The 23,873-nt window shown below is 37.6% G+C and overlaps 2 protein-coding genes across 2 annotated transcripts in view; both read left to right on the top strand.

The window, feature by feature from the left end:
• LOC143711106 (GTPase IMAP family member 8) overlaps positions 1 to 17,922 on the top strand; it is a 41,114-nt gene extending 23,192 nt beyond the window's left edge. Inside the window, exons 1-3 of the mRNA XM_077202434.1 lie at positions 5,524 to 5,745; positions 13,533 to 14,177; positions 14,330 to 17,922. Of these exons, the coding sequence (XP_077058549.1) occupies positions 5,721 to 5,745; positions 13,533 to 14,177; positions 14,330 to 15,294 (1,635 nt within the window). The 5' untranslated portion in view covers positions 5,524 to 5,720 and the 3' untranslated portion in view covers positions 15,295 to 17,922. Of the gene's footprint in view, positions 5,746 to 13,532; positions 14,178 to 14,329 lie in introns of the transcript that reaches the window.
• On the top strand, positions 1,275 to 4,804 carry LOC143711151 (NAD(P)(+)--arginine ADP-ribosyltransferase 1-like). The gene is made up of 3 exons (XM_077202498.1): positions 1,275 to 1,806; positions 3,655 to 3,744; positions 3,823 to 4,804. The coding sequence occupies exons 2-3, from the start codon at positions 3,694 to 3,696 to the stop codon at positions 4,612 to 4,614; spliced, it is 843 nt and encodes a 280-aa protein (XP_077058613.1). The 5' UTR covers positions 1,275 to 1,806; positions 3,655 to 3,693; the 3' UTR covers positions 4,615 to 4,804.
• Positions 17,923 to 23,873: the final 5,951 nt, after the last annotated feature.

The raw sequence follows: 23,873 nt of genomic DNA, 5'->3' as shown, positions 1-23,873 counted from the left end.
TACCTTGGGTGTCCACTAGAGGTCTCTTCCCCTTACCGTCACCACCACATCTTGAACTGCATTTCCCAATATCCTTTGTCTGCAATCATCACTGATCATTGCACTCACATTGTTTGTATCTGTCTATTTATACCCTGTCTATTTCAGTTATTGTCATGGAGTCCTTGTTTAATGTCAGATTGCACTTCGGAGTACTGTTCTTGTGTTGTTTCTTGTGTTTGTATGGATTTTGACCCTTTGCCTGGCTGATTTATGATTATGGATTACCCCATTAAACTGCACTTGGATCTTACCCTTTTGTGTGCATCTCGTGACAAATTTGTAAAGCTGTATTATTGTATTTCTCTGAATTGTTGCAGAGATTTTTGGGAGCAGTTTGTCTCTTCCTGTAACACTCCTTAACAGTGACATCACATTATTGTATAAAAACAAAAAAAGTATTTGAATACTGCATGTTATTTAAAGGGGTGATATAATGATTTTATAGGGTATTTCACACTGTTCCTTAAGGTCTCTAAATAGGGTATGTAACATTGGTTGGGCTAAAAATGCTCTTTTATACGCGCTAATGCAACCCTGAAAAATAGCCCCAGAATAAAACAAGCAGTTTTCTCCCTTTTATGGTATGTTCATGAATATTTAGATGAGCTGCACGGTGATTGGTTGGTTTACAACGAGGAATCTCCAAAGCAAAGACTCAACATGGCCAATGAAGATTGGCAGCACTCACTGGAGGTGAACCATGGAGACATTAGGTGTGCAACCATATATATTTGATCCTGAATGAGAGGAAGAATCTGATGTAGAGGAGCAACCAGTCGCCCACAGATTGGAAATGATCATCTGTAATAGTGTAATACTCGCACTTCAGTGTCATAACCTAAGAATAACTTTGTATTAGTTTTGTTTTTAGCATTGTAAGCTACATAATAAGGCTGAAAAGATATGAAACCGAAATCATGACACTCAGATCCACGAACCTCTGTCGCGATGTGAGAAGGCAGAATCGAGTTCTCTTTCCCGTCCAGATCCAGTGCTACCACATCTTTAAATAACTATTAGGATTTTTGAAGTTATTATTATTTGAACTTTTAGCCTTTGTAGTGGAATATTTGAATACGGAATTGAATGTACCTCCAAATACACTCAGACATACACACACACGTAAACCCTCCTGCACCGAAGCACAAGGGAAGGAAACAGTCAGAGGGACACACGAGAACTGTCGGTCTGCATCTATGCCGGAGTGCAAACTGCAAAAAGAACGTTAATGTCGCAAGACTGTGTTCTCCCCAGTTCTTCTGGAAAAAACCAAAAGCAACCGAAACCGGAACAATAGATGTGGGTTTTGGGTATATATACCTCAGTAAAAGTGTGTTCATTTTTTGGTGTGCATCTCTAGAGAGAGGGGATTCTCTCTAGACCCTTTCCTGCTCAACTCTGTTATTTTATAACCTGATGATCTCAAGATGAGAACAAGTTATTTTTAACAAATTGCTTGATTGAACTGCTTAGAAGTAAGTTACTCTTTGTACATCCATTCTCCAGGACCGCCCTGGGAAGGGATTAGCTGAAGAATCATAATCTGTAACCTTTTATTATTTTGCTAAAAGTTTTTTTGTTTTTTTTTGTTTATTGTGTAACCAAGTATATTTCTCTTTTGTATAAATACATTTTGATTTTATAAAGAAAAGTATTTGTCGTCTTACTTCAGCTGTTCAAAAAAGGTTCAATAACAATAAGACAGGCATTTGTACATCTTCACTGACCGGGACAAGAAAGAGTCCAGGAAGCTTTCACCGGATGGTAAGCATGAAAGATCCTTTGAGTAAATGATTGTTATTGTTGTATATGGTGTTTAAGGGACATCCATTAGATTTAACTGGTATAACACACTAGCCAAGTGTAGTAAACCTGACCTGACAGCAAAAGGCCACCTTAATATGGGCTATTCAGGCAATGAGGTAAATACCAGATCTCACCACACAGTCAGACGATGTCAACGAAAGTGAAAGTGAAAGTCTTATCTTAGAAAAACAACTTTTGCTGATATCTTCGGAATCGGAGATGCGTCCGTTGTTCAAATTTCCCATGATCAAAGAGGACACTAATACACATGTGCACAGCAAAACTCACAACTTGTGTTGGCTGCGTACGCAAGTTATTTAAGGTGTCTCAGCGGGTCATCAGTCGGTGTCTGATCATGTTTATTGAGTGTTGTGCACCAATCAGGCTCCTTCTCTCACAAGTGACAGACAGAACAGGTAAACTAACTGAGCATTTTAACTGACAGTATACAGCTAAACACTGCTGCTACTGTTCTCTCAGCTTTTCTTTTGACTACATCCTCAATCCCTTTCATTTAAAGAGTGTGCTTTAATGTTTTGTGCTGGTTTTGTTTTCGAAGAAACATTACGCTTGTGATCTGTCTGGATTCACTAAAGATCAACCTTCACACCTAAAGTTAAGAAATCTCTCCGCACAGTTGCTGCCAAGCTGATTTTTTAAAAACATTTATCTAACATATATAAAGTATTAGGGTAGAGTGGGGTAAAACACCTGTTTTTCCAAAAATAACCACTAGAGGGAGTCAAGATACATTTTTACTGTTGCTATGCACTACGTTGACAACGGGGGATATACAAATCTCCATGGAGACGCTGACACCAGCGACGTATTTGAAGAAAGAGGATTACATGGAAAGTGCAATAATTTTCAGATATTAGTAAACAAGTGTTTAAGAGAACATTGTTCTGCAGGATATCACAGTGATGTATGATAGTGAAGTCTGTAGTTTGAGAGCATACGTTATTTATAAGGAATATAATTATATAAAAAAATATATAAAAATTTTTTTTTTAAAAGTCATAGCTTCCCAGCCAGCACAGCCATGTGGGGCCCACATGGGTTTGTCCTGGGCTATCTAACTGGGACCCAGCCAGTTTTGTCCATGGTTTCCATGTAGGCCCCACATGGGTTTGCCCAGATGAAATGAACACTGCTCAGTGTGCACACTACAGGCTGTTTTTTTTCCATCTGTTACATTTCTGTGTAACCCTGAACCTACCTCTAAACCTAACCTTAACCCATGTAGTTACTGTATATTACTCAGTACTTTCATAGGGAAATACAGTTAGTACACAAGGTCATGTACTGTAAAATAAAGTGCAAGCAAAGTCCTAAAATTCAATTGAGTTTTCAATATTTGTTGGATGAACTTCAAAGTACTTGAGAAATGGGGTTACTTGTGGGGATTTCTTTTAGTTTCTTTTCATTTTCGTTTTCTCAGTGGGAACAGTTGTACTGTCTTGTGTAATGAAGGGACATTTCTTATCATACAACACACACACATGGTCCCAGAATACATTACATGCATTAGTTTTCATATTGTTATACCGGTACCGCCGTCTGTAATACCACCAGTGCACCACAGGAGGGAGTCGCCTGAGTATTGACTCTCATTACAAACACACTTGAACTGCATTATGGTTATCAGCCTGACTATAACTTGCACTGCCAAGTTGATTATATTAAAAAATTAGGCACCAACTGTTTTTAAGTGTAAATAGGTGGATTTTTACAGTGCATATATCAGTGAACATCAGATTATGTATGTGTGAAACCTGGTCGTTTCTTGTCTGCGCTTCATAATAGCTTCAGATCTACTGGATTGAGGGATTCGACTGAATCAAGATGCTGCTGATCATTGAAGCTCTTCTTCTCATTTCAGCTGTTCTAGGACAGGTGAGCTTGTGTTTGAGTATGAATATTACAGACATGAATACTGGTGATGACTGATCATTATGATTCCTGTCGCTGCAGGATCACAGAACTGCTGTTGAAGGACAGATATTACCACTGGATATGGCCGAGAATTCAGTTGATGACCAATTTTACTGGTGTTTAGAGGAGATGGAGCATCGAGTGCAGACAGAATCTCTGAAGAAGGAAATGATGTCTAACTCTGATTTTGCAACAGTTTGGACAGATGCTGTAAAGAATCACAATACACCAGGAGATAATTTGTCAAGGAATCATTCAGTTGCCATTTATGCGTACACTAACTCAGATTTTCCTCTATATCAGAAATTCAATGATGCTGTTCGTACTGAAAAACAAAAATATAAAGACAGGACATACTCATGGTATTCACTTCACTTTTGGTTAACAGAAGCGATACAGATTCTGAAGAAAACACAAAGTAAATGCTACAACACTTATCGTGGTACTGGAGTTGAATTTGATAAAAATGTTAAGGGCAAAGAAGTTCGTTTCGGCCAGTTTGCTTCATCCACTCTTGATCGTACAGTAACACAAGGGTTTGGACATAAATCTTGCTTTGAAATCTACACTTGTTCAGGTGCTGATCTGACAAAATATTCAAAGTTTCCTGAACAGAAAGAGGTGCTGATTCCTCCATATGAGACATTTACAGTCAGTGATGTGAAGACAAGAGTAGAGCAGAAAGATCTCTGGTGTGACACTGTGTTCACTTTGAAAAGCTATACAAAAAGAAGCTTCCTGAACTGTGCAGCAAGCAGTGGAAACCAAGTTGCTTTTTTTAATGTTTTATTCATTTTAATCATTTTTTGCAATGTGTTTCTAATCAGATAAATACTGCATGTTTCTTGTTGTTATTTAAATATTTAAATTGATTGTTATGCTTTATTGATGAATATCCTAATATTCATGCGCTGATCAGCAGTGGGAAAATATAATATATTGGAAAACTGAAATTTGAGTCTGCAAAATATGCAGATAATACAACTTTCAAAATCATTTTAATTATATTGCATCAAGCAAATTCAAAACTTTTTTTATAATATGTGCAATAAACTTAATTTGGTTATTAGTAATTTGTCAGGGAACACAATGAGCACAAAACTCAAGATCAAGAAAGTGTGTGAAGTTCATTGACCTTTGGGATTGTTGTCATGTGACACTTTAATGTGTACTTCCATTTTAAATTCCCTGGGAGAAGAGAAACTTCAGCCCAAACTGAGTGTTTGCTGTGTATCCATCTTGCCAAATGCTGATGTCACTTTAAATGTAATGCAAATGCTTTGAGCTCAGGGGAAAAACCTGTGACTGTGACTTCTGAAGGATATAAACTGTGAGACCTTCAACTGCTCGAGGCCGAACCTCGCGGTGAAGACTTCTCGTATTTTTTTATGTTGATTTTTATTCTGTCCTTTGTTATTAAAACAAAGCATTATTATAAAACAAAATTAAAGCATTGAATGTGGTGATTCGTAAACTTCTCTATAACAAGGCTCAGAGGGTTTTTCTTCTAAAAACTATTATTAACTGTTCAGCATCTTTGGGAGATTATTACTGACAAAATGAAAGTTTATTAAACAAACACTTGTTGATTCTCGGTTCATGTGGGCTGAATGCCATCAACAACTGATTATTTTTGCTCTCAACAACAAATCAAAGATTTGACAGAGAAAATTTGACAGAGAAAGAACATGCAGGAATTCGCTACAGGGGACAAAACAGGAAGATGAAATTGATGAAATTGCAACAAGCAGAAGCTAAACGAAAGTGAAACTAAAGCTGAATGACGCCTGAACAGCACTCGCCTCGTAGTGATTTGTTTTATGCAAATATGTTGACAATATTAACCATTGAAACAATATATTAAGATGTTTTTGTGATGTGAATTGCATTTATTTTCTGTGAAGCCATTTTGTGGATTGTTATCAGAAACTGTAAAGATGGCGACAGGGCCTGCACCTTCAGGTAAGAGATCGTAAACACGGTTTACTTTTGTTATACAGTGAATATTTGACTTCAACAAGTTAATTTGGCTTGTAGTTGACTTTGGATAATGTTCTGCATTTTGTTTACTCTAAATAAAAGTTCGACTAAATCAATATGGCACTTTATAACATGAATAGATCATAGAGTTCTAATATTTTTTAAACATGTCATCAGTAGATGTTAACTGCCCACAAATCACATCAGACTTGTATGATAATTGCCAATGTTCATGCTTTAACTTCACGTACATTTATAGAATTGGGATTGTATATCTGTGGTTAAAGGCCTGGTTCCAGAATCAAATCACTGATGGGGCTTTAGTAAACAGCAGATGTAATGTGTTAGCAGTGGATTCTAAGCACCACCATAACAAGAAATGCAATGTACAGTGATAGATTTACAAGATTACTTATTACTTTAGATCTCGAATATTTTTCTATGAATCTATTAAGCCTCATTCAGATTGTCCATCTAAATCCAGATCATATTCAGCAATATATTAGCAAAATATTGAGCGGCAAATAATCAAATGAAATTTTTTAAAAATGCGTTTCGACCTACATTTATTAGGGGTGAGAATCTTTTGGTACCTCACGATTCAGTTTAAAATAAACTTCGATTCGATATCATTTTGATTGTAGTTGACCGTTTTGTGTTACTTTTCTTATTTGACTGTGATAGACAGTTTAAAAAGTCCAGAAGAAAAGAAAATTCTACAGAATTAAATGTGAACCTTGAAATTTATTTAGTTTTTCTTCCCATTTTAGTCGGTTCTGACAATTAAAAGCAATTAAAAGCTTTCCACATTGAGAAACACCACATTCACTAGTAAATACCTTCCCAGCATTTAGGCCTACCTCTTAATTACCCACAGATGTTAATACAAAAGGAAGATATTTTAAATAAAAATAAAAAAAACAAAGAAAGACGAAAAGAAAATAGATACAGACTGGGGGTTAATCAAAGACACTAACTGGGAAAAGGATCCCTGACCCATCTCGTAAGTGATCACTCACTAGGCACCACACGCAATGAAACAAATCCACACTCAAGTGCGTTTAACACTACACCCCAAAAGTAGATGGGCCAAATACCCCCTTATACAGATGTCTCAGAGAAAACCCACAGCACTTAAATTACAGGTTCCACAAAAATAATAATATGAACAAAACACAGCAAATTTATAAGGGAGACAAATCAGTAATGTATTTATACTTTAAGACAAAACAGCAGCGTAGTCTGGGTCTGTGTATTCTGCTGATTACAGATGCCCTTACACGGCTCCGAGCTGGAAGTACGCCCCCCAACTGCGTCAGAAGTAACGTACATCAAGCGACTGCATGCTGTAACATGCTCTCACTGCACTAGCGACTGCAGAACAGGCTTTAGATTACACACCAACACAGGGCTCTCAAGTTTCGAAGACAGACAAGAGTGACAACTGTTGGCTAAGTTACAGACACTCGTAAAAAACTGATGCTAATTATCTGGCAAACATTCTCTAACAGCAGTCAAGGTGTCATTGTTTGTGTCAAACAAGTTGTGAATTTGTTGTAACATTAAAACAGGAGATCATGAGTTACTCTGGGCTCAAAGTGATGCTCGAAGCTCCAGTGGTTTCCTCTGTGGGTGAACGAAACTTTCGGAAGATGTTGTAGCAGAATCACATGAACAATTCCATGCTTTTTTTTCATTGGTTGTTGCGTTAGATCTTACCCAGATACAATAGTGCTATTTTCTGATTGGGTATTGTTTAGCCCCTTTTTTTTTTTTTTTTGATTGTTTGATAAGTGGCGGGAGACGCGCTTGATTCCTGCTTGAGAGCCTTGCCAATATTACACAGAAAAATTAATCACATTCCACTTTACACCTATCCACATACCTGAGATTGGACAAATAAGTGACCCAAACTACATGACTCCATCAGGAAAAGGCAGAAAAAGGGAAAGCAAGGGGGTAACTAGAAGCAGCTAACTATTTGTGCATCTTGCTTTTATTATAAGTGCAATCATGATATTCAGGGCCGGCCCGAGGCATAAGCGAACTAAGCGGCTGCTTGGGGCCCCTCGGCCACCAGGGGGCCCCCCAATCGAGTCGAAAAATCGAAAAAAAATTTTTTTAGATGACTTAAACAGGTGACATAAATGAATGAATTAAAATGAATGAATGAATGAATGAATGAATGAATAATTAAAGACAAGTAAATTCTGATTTCATGATAAATATACCTGCCTACAACGGCTGCTGGGTTTGCCAGCGTTTAAGTCTTGCGCATAATCTAGACACCTCGCGCGTGCATAGACAATTCGTGCGCAACTGTGCATAGTCACGGTAATGTTAAGCCATGTCACAAAAAGGACGTATCCCTCTGGTGCCGAAAATAGATAGACAAAAATGACAGAGGAGGGGACAAAAAGAACAAGATAAAAGTATGTTTGCATGATTATTTACGGTGTGTTTTATGCAGCAATTGACCCATTCCTATCTACGGCAAGCCCCAAGGGGAAAAATACATTGCATACACACATATACAACGAGCGCCAGTACATCATTACCGGTATTATATTAACAGGCTTTGTTGGATTCTGTCATGTACAATCCAACAAAGTCTGTTACAATAATAATAAAAAAAATAAAAAAGATTTTGAGGACAGTTACACTGTATTGAGACAGTTGAGAAATAATAATATTTTTACAGTTTTCAACAATAATTGTCATTGTTGAACCCTTGCTCTTATTATGTTTCTGATTTCTCAGTTTTGTCATTATTTTAGCAAATAATTTATATGATATGTTTTGAGACAGTTTGTTTTAAGAAGTTTCAGAGAGTTAGTAAAAGAGTAAAGTAAAAGTTTAAACTTTTTTTATTTAAGTAGGCTATCTATTTTTTATTAAGTATTTATTTTGTATTAATAAGACATAACCTCGCTGTATTAATTTATAATGTATCATTATTGTGTGGTATTTGTGTCAATAGTCGTCAAGCACAGGTGACTCCGCGTAGTGGGAGGGGGCCCCAAAATCAAATTCTGCTTAGGGCCCCCAAAAGGCTCGGACCGGCTCTGATGATAATGATTAATCTATCTGACACCGCTGAATCTATGGGGAAATTATTCCCGTTCTCCACCAGGGGGAGTAATGGAGGGAAATCCCCAATCTGCTACACATGGATATATAGTTACACATCCGATTTTCTCCCATTTGTTTTTGTTCGCGTAGGACAAAACCATAACAGACTGTGTTTAAATTGAAAACTCCAGTCCATACGATGTGCATTTTGACATTATTGTGTGTGTAGCTGTTAAAGAGAAATGAATTTGCGATTGCATGCATGTGAGAAAAGCAAAAGTGTGTAGGCCAGGCCAGCTGACAGTCTTGCCTGGGCCCGGGACAAGATAATCTTAGATTTAAGATTATCTCCCCCCTTCACTTTTAATTAAGCATGAGCAGCGCAGCAAAAAAAGACTCGGATCTGGCCCATTAACTGTCCACCGATGCCGACAGTGACGCATTTCAGCCGGCTTTTTATTTCTCATCGCCATAAATATATCTAGTAGTTAAGCTAATGCAAGGGCTAGAAATCAATGAATTCTTTGCTAATACTTCCTCATCATCATGGAGAGCGCAGTTCGCACCGCTTTCTCGTTTCCAAAAGCGAGTGCTCTCCCGTGCCGTCTGTCGTTGCTATGCAACAATGAACTTGCGCGCCTGTAAAAACGAGCGTGCCGCGTCGCTATGAGCTAATATCCAAAATATTTCCATATGTGGCTCTTTCCTCCTTTCTTATCAACAAGTGGATTTACAGCCACCACATCAGCAGCACCGCCGGTTGCAATGTCTCAGCACTTTTATGAAGAGGAGGTTACTGCACGTGCTTCGGGCATGCACGCACATCAAGTACTGGGTTTGAGAAAACCTGGTACCATGGCGTGACGTTTAAAAAAAAATTAGTACCGACTTGGTACACTGTAAAAAAAGATTAGTTGACTCAACTTAACTAAGTCAAGTAATCTTGTTGCTTTGACTGCGTTAAGTTGAGTCAACTTATAGTGTCAAGTTTATTGCACTTCAAAACACGAGTTGACTCAACTTCCTGTATCAAGTAATGTGGACTGGAAAACATTAGTTAAGAGAACTAAAAAAAAGATGTTGGTTGAACTTATGTTGGTAAATGGACTGCATTTATATAGTGCCATCCAGCTCGTCAGGAGCAGCTGGGGTTAGGTGTCTTGCTCATGGACAACTCGACACTTGGTCAGGTGGAACTGGGGATTGAACAACCAACCTTCTGGTTTGTAGACAACCTACATGAACCACTGAGCCACCTCCGCTCAGCTTTTATCAAGTTAGTTTACAGAAATTACTAGATTTCAAAAATTTAAGAAAACTAATATCTACAAAGAATCTACATGAGAATTGACAATTGGCCAGTCAAACTTAACACTGACACTCTGGTGGCGCTAGCCAGCTGCATTAACAGCGCTAAAAGTCGACACTCAGAAGCTGTGTTCAAAATCATATCCTATACCCTCATTCACTATCCCCTACATTAGTTCACTAATATAGTCCACTTGACTGAGTGAATAATTCAGTTAATTTTCAGTTAATTAAGTTAATTGAGACCCTGATAAACACCTGCTGTTAACAATCAGAATCACTGAAGGAGATAGGAACAAGACGAACAGAAAAAAAGACGAAATCAAGATAAAAGACATTAAATCTTAGCAAAAGATCTCAGGAGAGGAGGATTAAACATCTCCACAAACAGCACTACCAGCTTCACTTATTACTAACCAGACTGACTTTATTTCTGTCTGATGTCTACAGAAGTTCTTATTAAAAGGTGACAGAGGTTTAGATGTCATTTTATTTTCATTTGATGTTACCATAATGGTGATCAGTGATTGCTTTAGTTGGGCTCTTGACCCTTGACTTTTGAACATTAATTGTTCTTTGGCTGCTGTAGCTGTGTATTTAAAATACATCATCTATGGCACAAAGCTGAAGACAACAGGATGATAATGACTGTTTGTTAATAGTCACAATCATCATATAATGGCCTGATTTACTGATCTTATTTGCTGCCTAAACTTGTTAAATGGTTGATGTCTTGTAGTTTTGATTTTGTTGTCATTGAGATTTTACAGATTGAGATCTATCACGGATTTGACGTAAAGAAAATAATGATTTTAAAAAGGTTATACTCAGAACATTTTGAACTTCTTGATCAGCCAGGCACACACAGGCATCAATAATTGGTGTATGAATCTCAACAATGGTGACAATCATAAGTTTTATGCTGCAATGCATGTTGGGTACCAACAAAAAAAAAACATGATTCCCAGCATGCATTGCAGCATGAATAAATTATGCAGCTCATTTGTCTGATTATTTGCTGTAATTTTTACTTTTTGTTTTTATTTTTGGTTTTGTGTTGACTTTTATTTGCGTATTTTGGGAGGTTCAAATTTAATGTTATCTTTTTTGTTGATTGTCACCATTGTTGAGATTCATACACCACCAATTATTGATGCCTGTGTGTGTCTGGCTGATCAAGAAGTTCAAAATGTTCTGAGTATAACCTTTTTAAAATCATTTTATCATTATCTTTACGTCAAATCCACGATAGATCTCAATCTGTAAAATCACAATGACAACAAAATCAAAACTACAAGACATCACCATTTAACAACTTTTGAGATGAGATCAGTAAATCGGGCCATTATATGATGACTGTGACTATTAACAAACAGTCATTATCATCCTGTTGTCTTCAGCTTTGTGCCATAGATGATGTATTTTAAAGACACAGCTACAGCAGCCAAAGAACATCTAATGTTCAAAAGTCAAGGGTCAAGAGCCCAACTAAAGCAATCACTGATCACCATTATGGTAACATCAAATGAAAATAACATGACATCTAAACCTCTGTCACCTTTTAATAAGAACTTCTGTAGACGTCTGACAGAAATAAAGTCAGTCTGGTTAGTAATAAATGAAGCTGGTAATGCTATTTGTGGAGATGTTTAATCCTCCTCTGCTGAGATCTTTTGCTAAGATTTAATGTCTTTTATCTTGATTTCGTCTTTTTTTCTGTTCTTCTTGTTCCTATCTCATTCAGTGATTCTGATAGTTAACAGCAGGTGTTTATCAGGGTCTCAATTAACTTAATTAACTGAAAATTAACTGAATTATTCACTCAGTCAAGTGGACTATATTAGTGAACTAATGTAGGGAATAGTGAATGAGGGTATAGGATATGATTTTGAACATAGCTTCTGAGTGTCGACTTTGAGCGCTGTTAATGCAGCTGGCTAGCGCCGCCAGAGTGTCAGTGTTAAGTTTGACTGGCCAATTCTCAATTCTCATGTAGATTCTTTGTAGATATTAGTTTGCTTAAATTTTTGAAATCTAGTAATTTCTGTAAACTAACTTGATAAAAGCTGAGCGGCAGTGGCTCATGTAGGTTGTCTACAAACCAGAAGGTTGGTTGTTCAATCCCTGGTTCCACCTGACCAAGTGTCGAGGTGTCCATGAGCAAGACAACTAACCCCAGCTGCTCCCGACGAGCTGGATGGCACTATATAAATGCAGTCCATTTACCAACATAAGTTCAACCAACATCTTTTTTTTTAGTTCCCCTTAATTAATGTTTTCCAGTCCAAATTACTTGATACAGGAAGTTGAGTCAACTCGTGTTTTGAAGTGCAATAAACTTGACACTATAAGTTGACTCAACTTAACTCAGTCTAAGCAACAAGATTACTTGACTTAGTTAAGTTGAGTCAACTAATCTTTTTTTACAGTGTACCGAAGTACCGGGTCTTTGACAACACTCATAAACATTGGCTGTGCTGTTTCTTACCTTGCTCTACGTTGACTTTAAGTTACTAATGTTAGTTCCAGCTTCACCGTCACCACCTTTTTAAAAATATTTGTTTAGGACATCTCGACTTGAAGGCCTCTATTTTCTTCTTCTCTTTTCTTTTCTGAGCACCGGATTTGTGCTGTCCGGACATTTTGAGCGTAACGTTAGCCTACTGAACTTAAAATCAAATGACAACATGAAATTATTTTTTTTTTCATTCAAATTTTGCGTGGTTTATACGACTTTCTCATGCCATGTAAAACGTAAAGATGTCAGACGTTATTGGTAACATGCTGAAAGTCGCTGCAGAAACCAATAGTTGTGTTGCTGCTAAGTACTGGTCGAGCAAAAAATGACAGTATAATGGAGATGTGTTTTGAGAGCGGCGGGGACGACAGTCAAGTCAAGTCAGCGCAGAATAAAGCAGCACACACCAGCCTCCTATGTTTCTGACGCTGCCTCACACGAAATGAGTAAGGTAATGGTCAATTAAGGGGTGTTTAAGATATAATTCAAGTTAAAAAGCTGTCACTCATCTCATTTAATCACGATCTCATAAAGTTATATTATAATCAATGAAGCTGTCTACACTGCACACTGAATCTCTTATTTACATCGTGTTTACACTTTGTTATAAATCTGGTGTTTTGAGCAATGAGTGGAACTTAAACAACTCTGATCGGTGTTTGTGACTGGCTAAACTGAATAACGCTGTAAGAACATCTTGTAAATTAAAACATTTGAGTTCCCCAAAGCGCAAACACAAATAGACACATGTTTGTCAAATCTGATTTGTCAATATTATATTACTATATCAACTGAGGGTGCTGCCAACATGCAATTATCTTGACTTTGTATAATTTTTACATTCATACTCCATATTTTCTGTCTCTTTCAGAGATGTCAGCGATCAGCTCCAGTTCAGATGATCCAGTGATCCGGGTTCTTCTGATGGGCAGAAACGGTTCTGGGAAAAGCTCATCAGGAAACACTATACTGGGAGAAAAGAAGTTTAAAGTAAAGAAACATGAGCCTGAAGTGTGTGAGGGTAAAACTCAGATAGGAGAGAAGCAGGTGTGTGTGATTGATTGTCCAGATCTACTGGATCCAGATCTGAATAAAGAGAAGATGGAGAAGATGAAAGATCAGATGGTCTCTCGATGTTCAGAAGGTCTCAGTGCAGTTCTGCTCACCGTTCCTCTAGAGGAACCTGTAGAAAATGAGGAAGAGATCCTGGATTATATTAAGTGTCTATTGGGTCCTGAAATTCAGAAGTACATCATGATTCTGTTCACACATGAAGATGAACTGGAAGATCTGGATGAACCACAGACCATTGAGGAATATCTACAAGATCATGCGGATCTCCAGCGACTGGTCACTGAATGTGGAGGAAAGTTTCACTGTTTCAATAACAAGAGTAAACATGGTGATCAAGTCCCAGAACTACTGCAGAAGATCAAAGGAAACATGATGGAGAATGGTGGGAAATTTATCATGGAACAAATGAGGAGATCAAGCATGAATCATCATGATGTCAAGTGTAAGTTATTTTACTATTTTATATTATTAAACTACTTCAGTATTACAAACAAATGGCAGTTTGTTCACTTTAAAAATCACTAGTATTTCATCACACTGATCTTAAGGGACGAATCCGAGACTGTTCTATAAGTATTGATCTTTCTGCTGTAGTTTCAGGAGAGTCTCCGTCAGATGTGATTTCTGAGAGGAAAGATCTCAGGCTGGTTCTGCTGGGAAAAACTGGAGCTGGAAAAAGTGCCACTGGAAACACCATCATCGGCAGAAACGTGTTTGAATCTTCAGTCAGTTCAAAGTCTCAGACGAAACAGTGTCAGTCAGAAACTACAGTGAGGATCGGTAAACAGATCTCAGTGATCGACACACCTGGACTTTATGATACCGAACTTGATGAAAAGGAGGTTATTACTGAAATAGCAAAATGTATAACGTTATCCTCTCCTGGACCACACGCTTTTCTCATCGTCATTAGAGTGGGTCGATTCACTGAGGAGGAGAAAAACACAGTGCAACATCTCAAAGAAGTGTTTGGAGAACAGATAGAAAAATACACCATGATCCTCTTCACCCATAAAGATCAGTTAGAGAAGAAAAAGCAAACCATTGAAGAGTTTTTACAGCTCTGTGATTCAAGTCTTAAAAAACTCATACAGAATTGTGAAAACAGATTCTTTTGTCTGGACAATGAGTCTTCCGGTTACCCACAATTCAAAGATCTCTATAGCAAGATAGAGAAGATGGTGACAGAAAATGGAGGACACTTTACAAATGATGTGTTTGAGGGAACAGAGAAACGCATTCAGGAGATTCAGAAGCAGAAGCTGGATGAGAAAGTGAAGCAACACAAACAGGAGCATAAACGGGGCATTTTAACAGAATGGCAGAAAATATACTGGAGTTTAGTAGAGGAGTCACGACAAGAAGCTGAGCGAGTTATGTTTGCTGAAGTATACATAGCTGTAGCCAAAATCATGGGGAAGTTAAGGGTGACTGATGAAGAGAGAGAGAGTGCCATAAAGGAGGCTGAGAGCAAAGGAGTCAGTCGTACAGAAGCTGTTCAACTTGCAATCAGAGCCACAGGGAAACTAGCAAAACAGAAAATATGTAGAGTTCAGTGAGAAACATCATCAAACACACAAGACTGACAAGCTCAACTTTGTAATATATTTTTAATTTTACACATATAGGGCCTATATATAGGCTATGATAACACACTCGTAGCAGTGCGACATGGCTGTGATTCGCCTGTAGGTAATCACTGATATACAGCCATATCTCACGGCTACGAGTGTGATATTGCATTTATATAACAGTTCGATGGCACAAGCGAGTAAATAAATAAGAAACAACAACAGAGTGTCTTTAAAATCCCTCTGTTGTGCAGAACTTCTTCCTCCCGCCACAGATCTCACGTAAGATCTCAAGGTGACAGTAACAGTTGAGCCCGAGTCTTCGTTACTAAGTCCAGGGCCGGCTCTAGCGCTTTGGTTGCCCTAGGTGAGATTGAGTTTAAAAATACTTAAAAATGATAAGTATTAATTAAACTAAACACAAATGCTCTTATAGTCACTCCAAAACTTCAACAAGCAAATTATGACTCGAAGGATCAACTGTAATAAATTGTTCATACAAATGCTACAAAGAATGTTCAATGATATTTCTATCATCCTACATAGTTGCATTGTACAAATACATTTTGTCTGACCATGTAACTTGTAGTATATAAATGACAATTACTACCACCACTACTATTATCACTAATCTATTAGGCTGCTACAAGCCTAAGGGGGTTTCGGGGGTATGCCCCCCGTAAGAAAATTGTGTGCATTTTAATGTTAAATTCATCAATCTGGTGCACTTTGACAGTTCAAAATTAAAAGCTCCAACCCATATTCAGTGTGCAAATTGAACAAAGAAAACCTCTTTTAGTTACAGTGTCTGTCTACATTACACTACTACATAATAATAGTTATAATATTAATCCCATGACAGTAATAGCATAGGCTATATTGTAAAACAAATGCACTGAAAAATAAAGGAAACTTTCATAATTAGTTTTGTCACTTGGAAGTAACCCAGCGCCGCCAATTAAACAAAACAAAACAAAACGAATGGGCCGATGTACAAGTTTTATGGGCCACTAAGACAAAAAAAATTAATAAAATAAAAGTATGTGCACGATACTAAGTAAATTTATTTCGTTTGACACCTTAATGGCTGAGATGAGAAGACGTACCTCTATACTGGGCTTTCTTTTTATCTTGTTGCTTTCTCCGTTTTCGTCCGTGTGCACCAGAGGGTTTTGATCAACGCGCCAGTAGCTGAGCATTTGCCTAACGTAACGTAAAGTAACGTAACGTAAAAAGTCGCTGCAATACACTTCAAAATGTTGTTTTGAGTTGAAATATTTTATCTCACTCACTTGAAATAAACGTGAAGCTTCCACATAGAAAATTTCGCATTAATGTTTTAAATCTTACCTGTTTATAAATCCATTTTGTACAGCGTACAAAACAGTCGTCCAGACAAGATGATCACAACAATATTATCAAACTCTGTAAACAATAAATTAACTCTGATTTTATTTTCAATACAATCAAAAACGGAGACGCAAGATGGCAAGTTATATTTGAATGAAACGAGAGAGCGCGTCCGTTGTGATGCATGGATTTGCGCTGTTTCAATGCGTTGCTATTGACGACGGTCAGAAGGAAATGCCACAGAATAGAATCTTGCCTTAAAAAGTGCATAGAGCTGCTTGTTTTATTTGTTGTTTGTTGATTTTCAAATATAATCCTGATCGTTTTCAATACTCGTAATTCCAACTCCTGACTCGCTACAGTAGTTTTGACGGAACCAAATGCTTTTATACCAGGGGCTGCCAAGGGCGTTGTGAGCTCGCACCAAGGGCGTGACAGAGTTGTCAGAGAGTATTCTACGTCACAGAGTACCCCTACTGCAGGAGCTTTCCGTTTAACCTGAAGAGGGCAGCACTCAGACGTTTTTACACCATATATTTGAAAATTAAAACACTTTATACCAAATGTCAAAAAATGTACTCAAATCAAAGAACAGCATTTATGAAGCTCCATTCTTACAGATCATTAACTAAAAAAAGTTGTTTCAGTGTTTAGTTACTCTTTAACAGTATTGCTGTGTGAATCAAATATGCCAACAGTTAATTTCTGTTAAGTTAACTTAAAAATTAAAATTCTGTCATCATTTACTTTCCCTCAAGTTGTTTCAAGCCTGTTTGCATTTCTTTCTTCTGCTGAACAAAAAAGAAGATATTTTGAAGAATGTCGGTAACCAGTGTTGAGTATTTTTTTTTACTATGGAAGTCAATGGGGTCCATCAACTGTTTGGTTACCGACATTCTTCAAAATATCTTCTTTTGAGTTCAGAAGAAGAAAGAAATTCACACAGGTTTGAGACAACGTGAGGGTGAGTAAATAATGACAGAATTTAAATTTTTGGGTGAATTATCCCTTTAGTGACAGAAAGGGATATACAGTATAATATAATATATTATATGCTTCTTCATTAGCATATGTTGCTCATAGAAGAAATTCTGTACTGTAATGCTATGCAATGTTTTTTGCTTGTTTGTTTAGATTAGTTTGTTCTAGTTTTGTGATTCTATGATGAGTTGTTCTTCTGTCGTCAGTATTTAATTTTGTTTTGCTGTCATTATTCTGTTACCTTTGTGACTGAAATATCAGACTGATTAAAGTTTATTGAACAAATTATGATTGATTCTCTGCTGCGGTCTGGTGTTTTTGTGCACTTCGGTTTTTTTAAGCTGTTTTGTGTCTTGAAAAAGGTGGTTGCTAATAAATAGGACTACAGAGGCTGTCGAGGAACAGATAAACTTTTTTACAAACTATTCTAATTCAAACTTTCAGGTAAAATGTTTTAGAGAACTGAAAGAGTTGTTGGAAGCTTAGTGATGGTGAAGTTATGTCATCGTGGTGTAGTTCATTTATAGCCCACCTTTAGCTTTTTACTTCTGGTGACTGCATTTGGGCTTCAAAATGAATAAAAGTTGGGTTAATCTTTAAAAAATGATCTTCATGGACAAAATGTGTAAGTATCAAACTTTTGTTGATCACAGAGTTTGTTTTTTGTGATAATCCAAAAGCTTATGGAAAAAATCCTATTGGGTTTTCGACGAGGGAAACAGTGAAATGCAAACTGCCGATTGGATTATAAAGTGACATCATACTTGCTCCACTCCTCTGGAGTCAAATGTATCTATTTACAACATGTTTTTGCAGCGGTGAGCAATGTAGCCAATCAAGGACATAGTTGTTTATCTCATGAATGCAATGGCCAATCAGAGGTGCTTTATTCCTGTGTTTAACACTGAACTTAGTTTTCAGTTGAGTTCAAGGTGAGTTATTGTTCATCATATGGAGTCAAAGTTGACAGAAAAGCAGCTTTGCTCTTCACATTTTACATTCCAGCAACATGTTCATAATCATAATGTGATTTGTACTGTATTGTTTGTTTTTCATTGACTTGTTACGTTCGGAGTTCAATAGAGTGAATATGGCAATGGATTCTTGCGCACTTACTGGTAAGAAAATGTCAACAAATGTTATGAATCTCAGGATGAACCCAATAGCAGACAGTTTGCAGAACACACTGGGTTTATTGATGACAGAAAACAGGGAAAACAAAACCCTCAAGGGCTGAAACAGAAACAAATAATAAAGACAAGCAACACTAGACTAAGACTTGACAGTAAACTATACAAGAACAAACAGCTAACATTATCACAACTTTGCTAGACAGAACTCTTGAAAAGGTACTCACAGGTAAGTCTCATACAATCGACGACGACGACGACGAAGACGACGACGACGACGACGACGACGACGACGACGACGACGACGACGACGACGACGACGACGACGACGACGACGACGACGACGACGACGACGACGGCAACAATGAACCGCACAGGACAGCAAACACAAGGGGATTATATATGGGAGACACTAATGACAGGAACAGGTGAAACTCACTAGACAAGACAAGGTAACAAGGAGGCGGGGTTACGTAACGAGACAACACAAGCACATGGCCCAAACAAAAGGCCATGTGCTTGTACACAAAACATGAGTCTGTCATGATCCTGCCCCAAGACTTAGAGAAAAACAAGGACTAGATGGCAGAATGGTGTCACGGGTGGTGATGGCACAATGGATAAGACACATGCCTTTGGTGTGAGAGAGCCGGGTTCGAATCCACTGTGAGACGCCAATGTGTCCTTGAGCAAGACACTTAACCCCTAGTTGCTCCAGAAGACGACCTCTGACATATATAGCAATTGTAAGTCGCTTTGGATAAAAGCGTCAGCTAAATTAATAAATGTAAATGTAAAGAATCATGACAGAACCAGAACCCCTCCCCTAAGGGGCGGCTTCCAGACGCTCCTCAAGGGAAAATCAAACACAAGACATGACAGGCTGGGACATTGACACAAACCAACAAAACATGACAAATAGCAATAACGGCAAACACGAAAACACAACAACAGGGTTAGGATGACAAATCAAAAATAATAAACATGGAAGGGGTGGCGGAGGAAACACAGAGTTCATAGGGGATTGTCCAGGGTGCATAGGTGGACAGGGGGTCCTGGGTCTTTGGGACGAGGGCTGAGGACGAGGAATCCGGGCAGGCTTGGCAGACTTGGATGGGGAAACACGAGGAAAAGTCTTGGGGGAAACAGTCCGGGACAGAAAAGTGGCGGGGGTGACCGGGGGAACAACAGGCAACGGAACAGGACAAATGACAGGGGGTGTTGTAGGCGACTGTGGGGGAGAGAGAGACAACACTTTGGCTGGCTGCTGAGCTGGAAAGGAGTCAGGGTACTCCACCGCAGAATCAGAACCAGCGCTCCTCACATCAGACTCGGAAGCTGCGCTCCTCACATCAGACGTGGAAGCTGCGTTGACTGAAGCTGACCGGCAGGAATCAATCGCGTCTCCCCTGGAGTTCTTAGTCGAGCATGCCCAATCAAAAAAAATAAAGGGGCTACACAATAGCCAATCAGAAAATAGCACTATTGTATCTGGGTAAGATTTAACGCAACAACCAATGAAAAAAAAAAGCATATCCTGGAATTGTTCACGTGATTCTGCTACAACATCTTCCGAAAGTTTCGTTTTACAGCCTGTTCAACAGTTTTACAGCCTAGTCATATTTTCGTTATCACATGATGACTGACATATTTGTCACATTATAAACATCTCTCTCTCCAAATAGGCTTAATAATTTTATTAGCACTAAAGTGTATTGCATAGTCGATGTTATAGGTCACTTTTAAAATCATGTCATATTTTATAATTATGTCCTGGCCATGGATGCATTAATCATTGCATCTGTCTTTTAAAGATGTCAGATAAAAAGCAATTAAGCATTCTCTCATTCGCCCTGAGAGGAAAGCCCCTAAAAAGGCCCTTAGAGGATGCTGCCAGAGAAGGTGCAGAGTAGACAATTAGAGGAGGAGACAGAGGACACAGTGCAGGTAGAAGAGGAAGAGACGGTGGAAAAAATCGTTTCTTCAGCAAGTCTGAGCAATTATAAATAACAACAAAAACACAAATAATAATATTATACAACCTGTATCCCCCACCCTTGAGGGGATGTCACTCTTGCCTGTCTTCAAAAGTTGAGAGCCCTGTTAGTAATAATCCTGTGAGATTTTTGATGATCAAGGAGTCTGACAACAGCCGTTATAATCTGATCTTACCATCATCGAGTCTGTGTGTGATTACATAAAGAAACAGAAAAACTGAGTCAGACTAAATACAGAAGACATTAAGTTTGACATTTTGAAGTTTTGTAGGATCTTTAATAAGCCATGAGTATCCTAATATAGATGGTGTTTTACATAAGCACTGTTTTTAAAGGCCTATTAAAATATCAAATTCATTATAAATTTATATTTGTTGTGCTATTTATTTTATTATCAATTAAAACAATATACAGCATTACTGTAAATTTTATAACCAAGACAACATGTGGTTTTACTTTATCTCTATTAATTGTTACGTATAAAGCTTGACAGATCGGTATCGGCCAATCATGATGACAAAAAATTGGTAGTCGGTATTGGCTGCAATAATTTTGATCGGAACATCTCTGGACCGTTTAAATTCATTACAGGAATAAGGAATCTGTTTGTTTGCAAGTAAGACAAGCTGCTACAGAAATCTGTCGTAATTTCACACCCCTTGTTTTTTTTGATGAACAATGTTGACTTAATGTCACAAGGTCTGTGGAGCACATGTGTTCAAACTCTGACAGAACAGTGTCAGTCAGAAACTACAGTGAGGATCGGTAAACAGATCTCAGTGATCGACACACCTGGACTTTATGATAATGAACTCATTAAAAAGGAGATTATAAATGAAATACTGAAATGCATCATGTACTGGTCTCCTGGAGCACATATTTTTAGTATTGAAGTGGGTCGATTCAGAGGAAGAGAAAAAAATCTAACTCAAACAGACAAACTGTTTGACGAATAGATCATGAAATATACCATAATACTCTTCACCGCCATATCGAGGCACAAATCAGTTACAGAAGGAAAATAAAATCACCATATTTAAAAAATATTCCCTGTAAAATAGAGAATCGGATGGCAGAAAATGGACACTTCACCATAAAATGCTGGATGCAACAGAGAAACCCATGCAGGAGATTCAGAAGCAGAAAATGGATGAGAAAATGAAGCTGTTCAAACAGAGGCATATGGTCACTCAAACAGAAAGGGAGACTAGAGTTTAGCAAAAGAGTCACGACTAGAAGCTTTGCTTTCCATCATTAATGATTTTCACATCAGAGTTATAGCTGAAATCCCGTTGGCCATATAGTGTCCCTTGAGGAGAAAGAAAGCACCATAAAGAAAAGCTGAGAGCAAAGAAATCAGTCAAAGGCAAGAGATCCACAGGAAAACTGAACTAAAGCAAATCAGACGTGTGGGATTCAGTGAGAAACCACATGATCAGACACACAGTCTGCTTACAAACCGTTGACACTTTAATAAATGCTGTACTTCACAAGACTGAAAATGTCTTCAACCAAGAGCACCCAGAACCTATCCTTAAAGAGGATGTGGTGACTGACTTCCTGATTATATGATTTTCACGATTCATCAGGGTGTCTTTGTCATATACAACTATAGTTTCTATACTGCTTTTTGATGGAGAACAATTACATTTCCCCCCAAGATATGAAGAGTATTTTTTTTTCACTTAGACTTGTGCATGGCAAATCCGACAGGTTGCATGTTTTTTAAAAGGGAATGACATTATGCCCGTTCCTAAAAGCACCAGAGCAACTTAGTGACAGTAGAGCATTGAATGATATTACCACTTAAAACAAGGCAAAAAACATCCTAGGCCAGCTTATTAAAAAACTACTCATTATCAGTATTATATATAAAAAGCCTAAATATAAATATCAAGTCAAGTCAAATTATTTATTGTCATTTAAGCAATATACTGTATAGTACACAGTGAAATGAAACAACGTTCCTGCAGTATCAAGGTGCATAAAGTGCGTGTTTACTAACATGTGAAAAAAACATAATAATAAATTTACCCTAATAAATGTGTTTGTAGTGTTTTATCATCGCTATAGCTAAAGGCCTACCTTTGAACATCTGGGCCTCTTCACCACTGGATGCTTTTAAATCCAGTTTAAAGACCTATTTTTACTCCTTATTGTTCAACTGATGCTGTTTATGAATTTTAAATTAGCTGGTATTCTACGTTATGTATGTATATACAGTCTGATTGATTTTGATACTTGATTTTTATCTCCATTTCTGATTTTCTGATTCATTTTCTCTTTATTTTAATTTTAATGATTTATTTTTAGTGTATTGTAAAGCACTTCTCAACTACGGCTGTGTTAACCCTGTAAGACCCAAATATAGAAAAAAAAAAGAAAAAAATATTTCACCTGTCAGATGTTGTTGTAGGAGGCCTCTTGTGCAAATAATGAAGGATTTAAAAAAAAAAAATGTTTTATAAAGTTTTTAAGGAAATGTTGTAATATTACAACGTTGGGCCTATTTGGGATCAGAATTTCAGGATTTGCACTCACACTGTCAGAACAAATATACAGAACAACTAAGGGCTCATCATTTGAAGTGTGGATTGCTTACATAGCACCATAACAGTAAATATTATGAATAATAATAATAACCCAACAGTCATATTTTTATGAATTAGAATTTATTAAAAATAAACAAAATATAAATATTAAATACAAAACAGATTGAAAACTGTCAACAAAACAGTGTCCAGTGTTCACCTGCAATGGTAGTCCCAAAAGCAGTTCCTTTCCTCCGAAAAGCAGAGACGGAGATTGCACTTCCTGCAGAGTGTATTCGAATATCCTTTTTTGCAGTGTCTGCCGCGTCCTCTCATTCTGAAATGAAAATAATAGTTGTAAGAGTTAAGAGTATGTTCAAGTATAAATAATTTAAATGTAAATGAATCCAATTTATGTGATACATTCCACTGAAGCCTAGGGCTGGGACGGTTACCGCATTACTGCATTACCGTGGTCACGTGACGCCTACCGCGGGTCTGAGCTCGTCACCGTCATCACTGTAAAAAAAGATTAGTTGACTCAACTTAACTAAGTCAAGTAATCTTGTTGCTTTGAC

This window comes from Siphateles boraxobius, unplaced genomic scaffold (assembly GCF_051911475.1).
Source record: "Siphateles boraxobius isolate OS27281-9 unplaced genomic scaffold, OSU_SipBor_1 49, whole genome shotgun sequence".
Taxonomy (NCBI): domain Eukaryota; kingdom Metazoa; phylum Chordata; class Actinopteri; order Cypriniformes; family Leuciscidae; genus Siphateles; species Siphateles boraxobius.
Note: the sequence above shows the minus strand (reverse complement) of the source record. Positions and strands in the feature narration are given on the sequence as shown.

Excerpts from the sequence above, each read along its gene's own strand:
- LOC143711151 (XM_077202498.1), top strand. The coding sequence starts at position 3,694 with ATGCTGCTGATCATTGAAGCTCTTCTTCTCATTTCAGCTGTTCTAGGA. Across the intron at positions 3,745-3,822 it reads TTTCAGCTGTTCTAGGACAG|GATCACAGAACTGCTGTTGA; the intron begins GTGAGCTTGTGT and ends CTGTCGCTGCAG.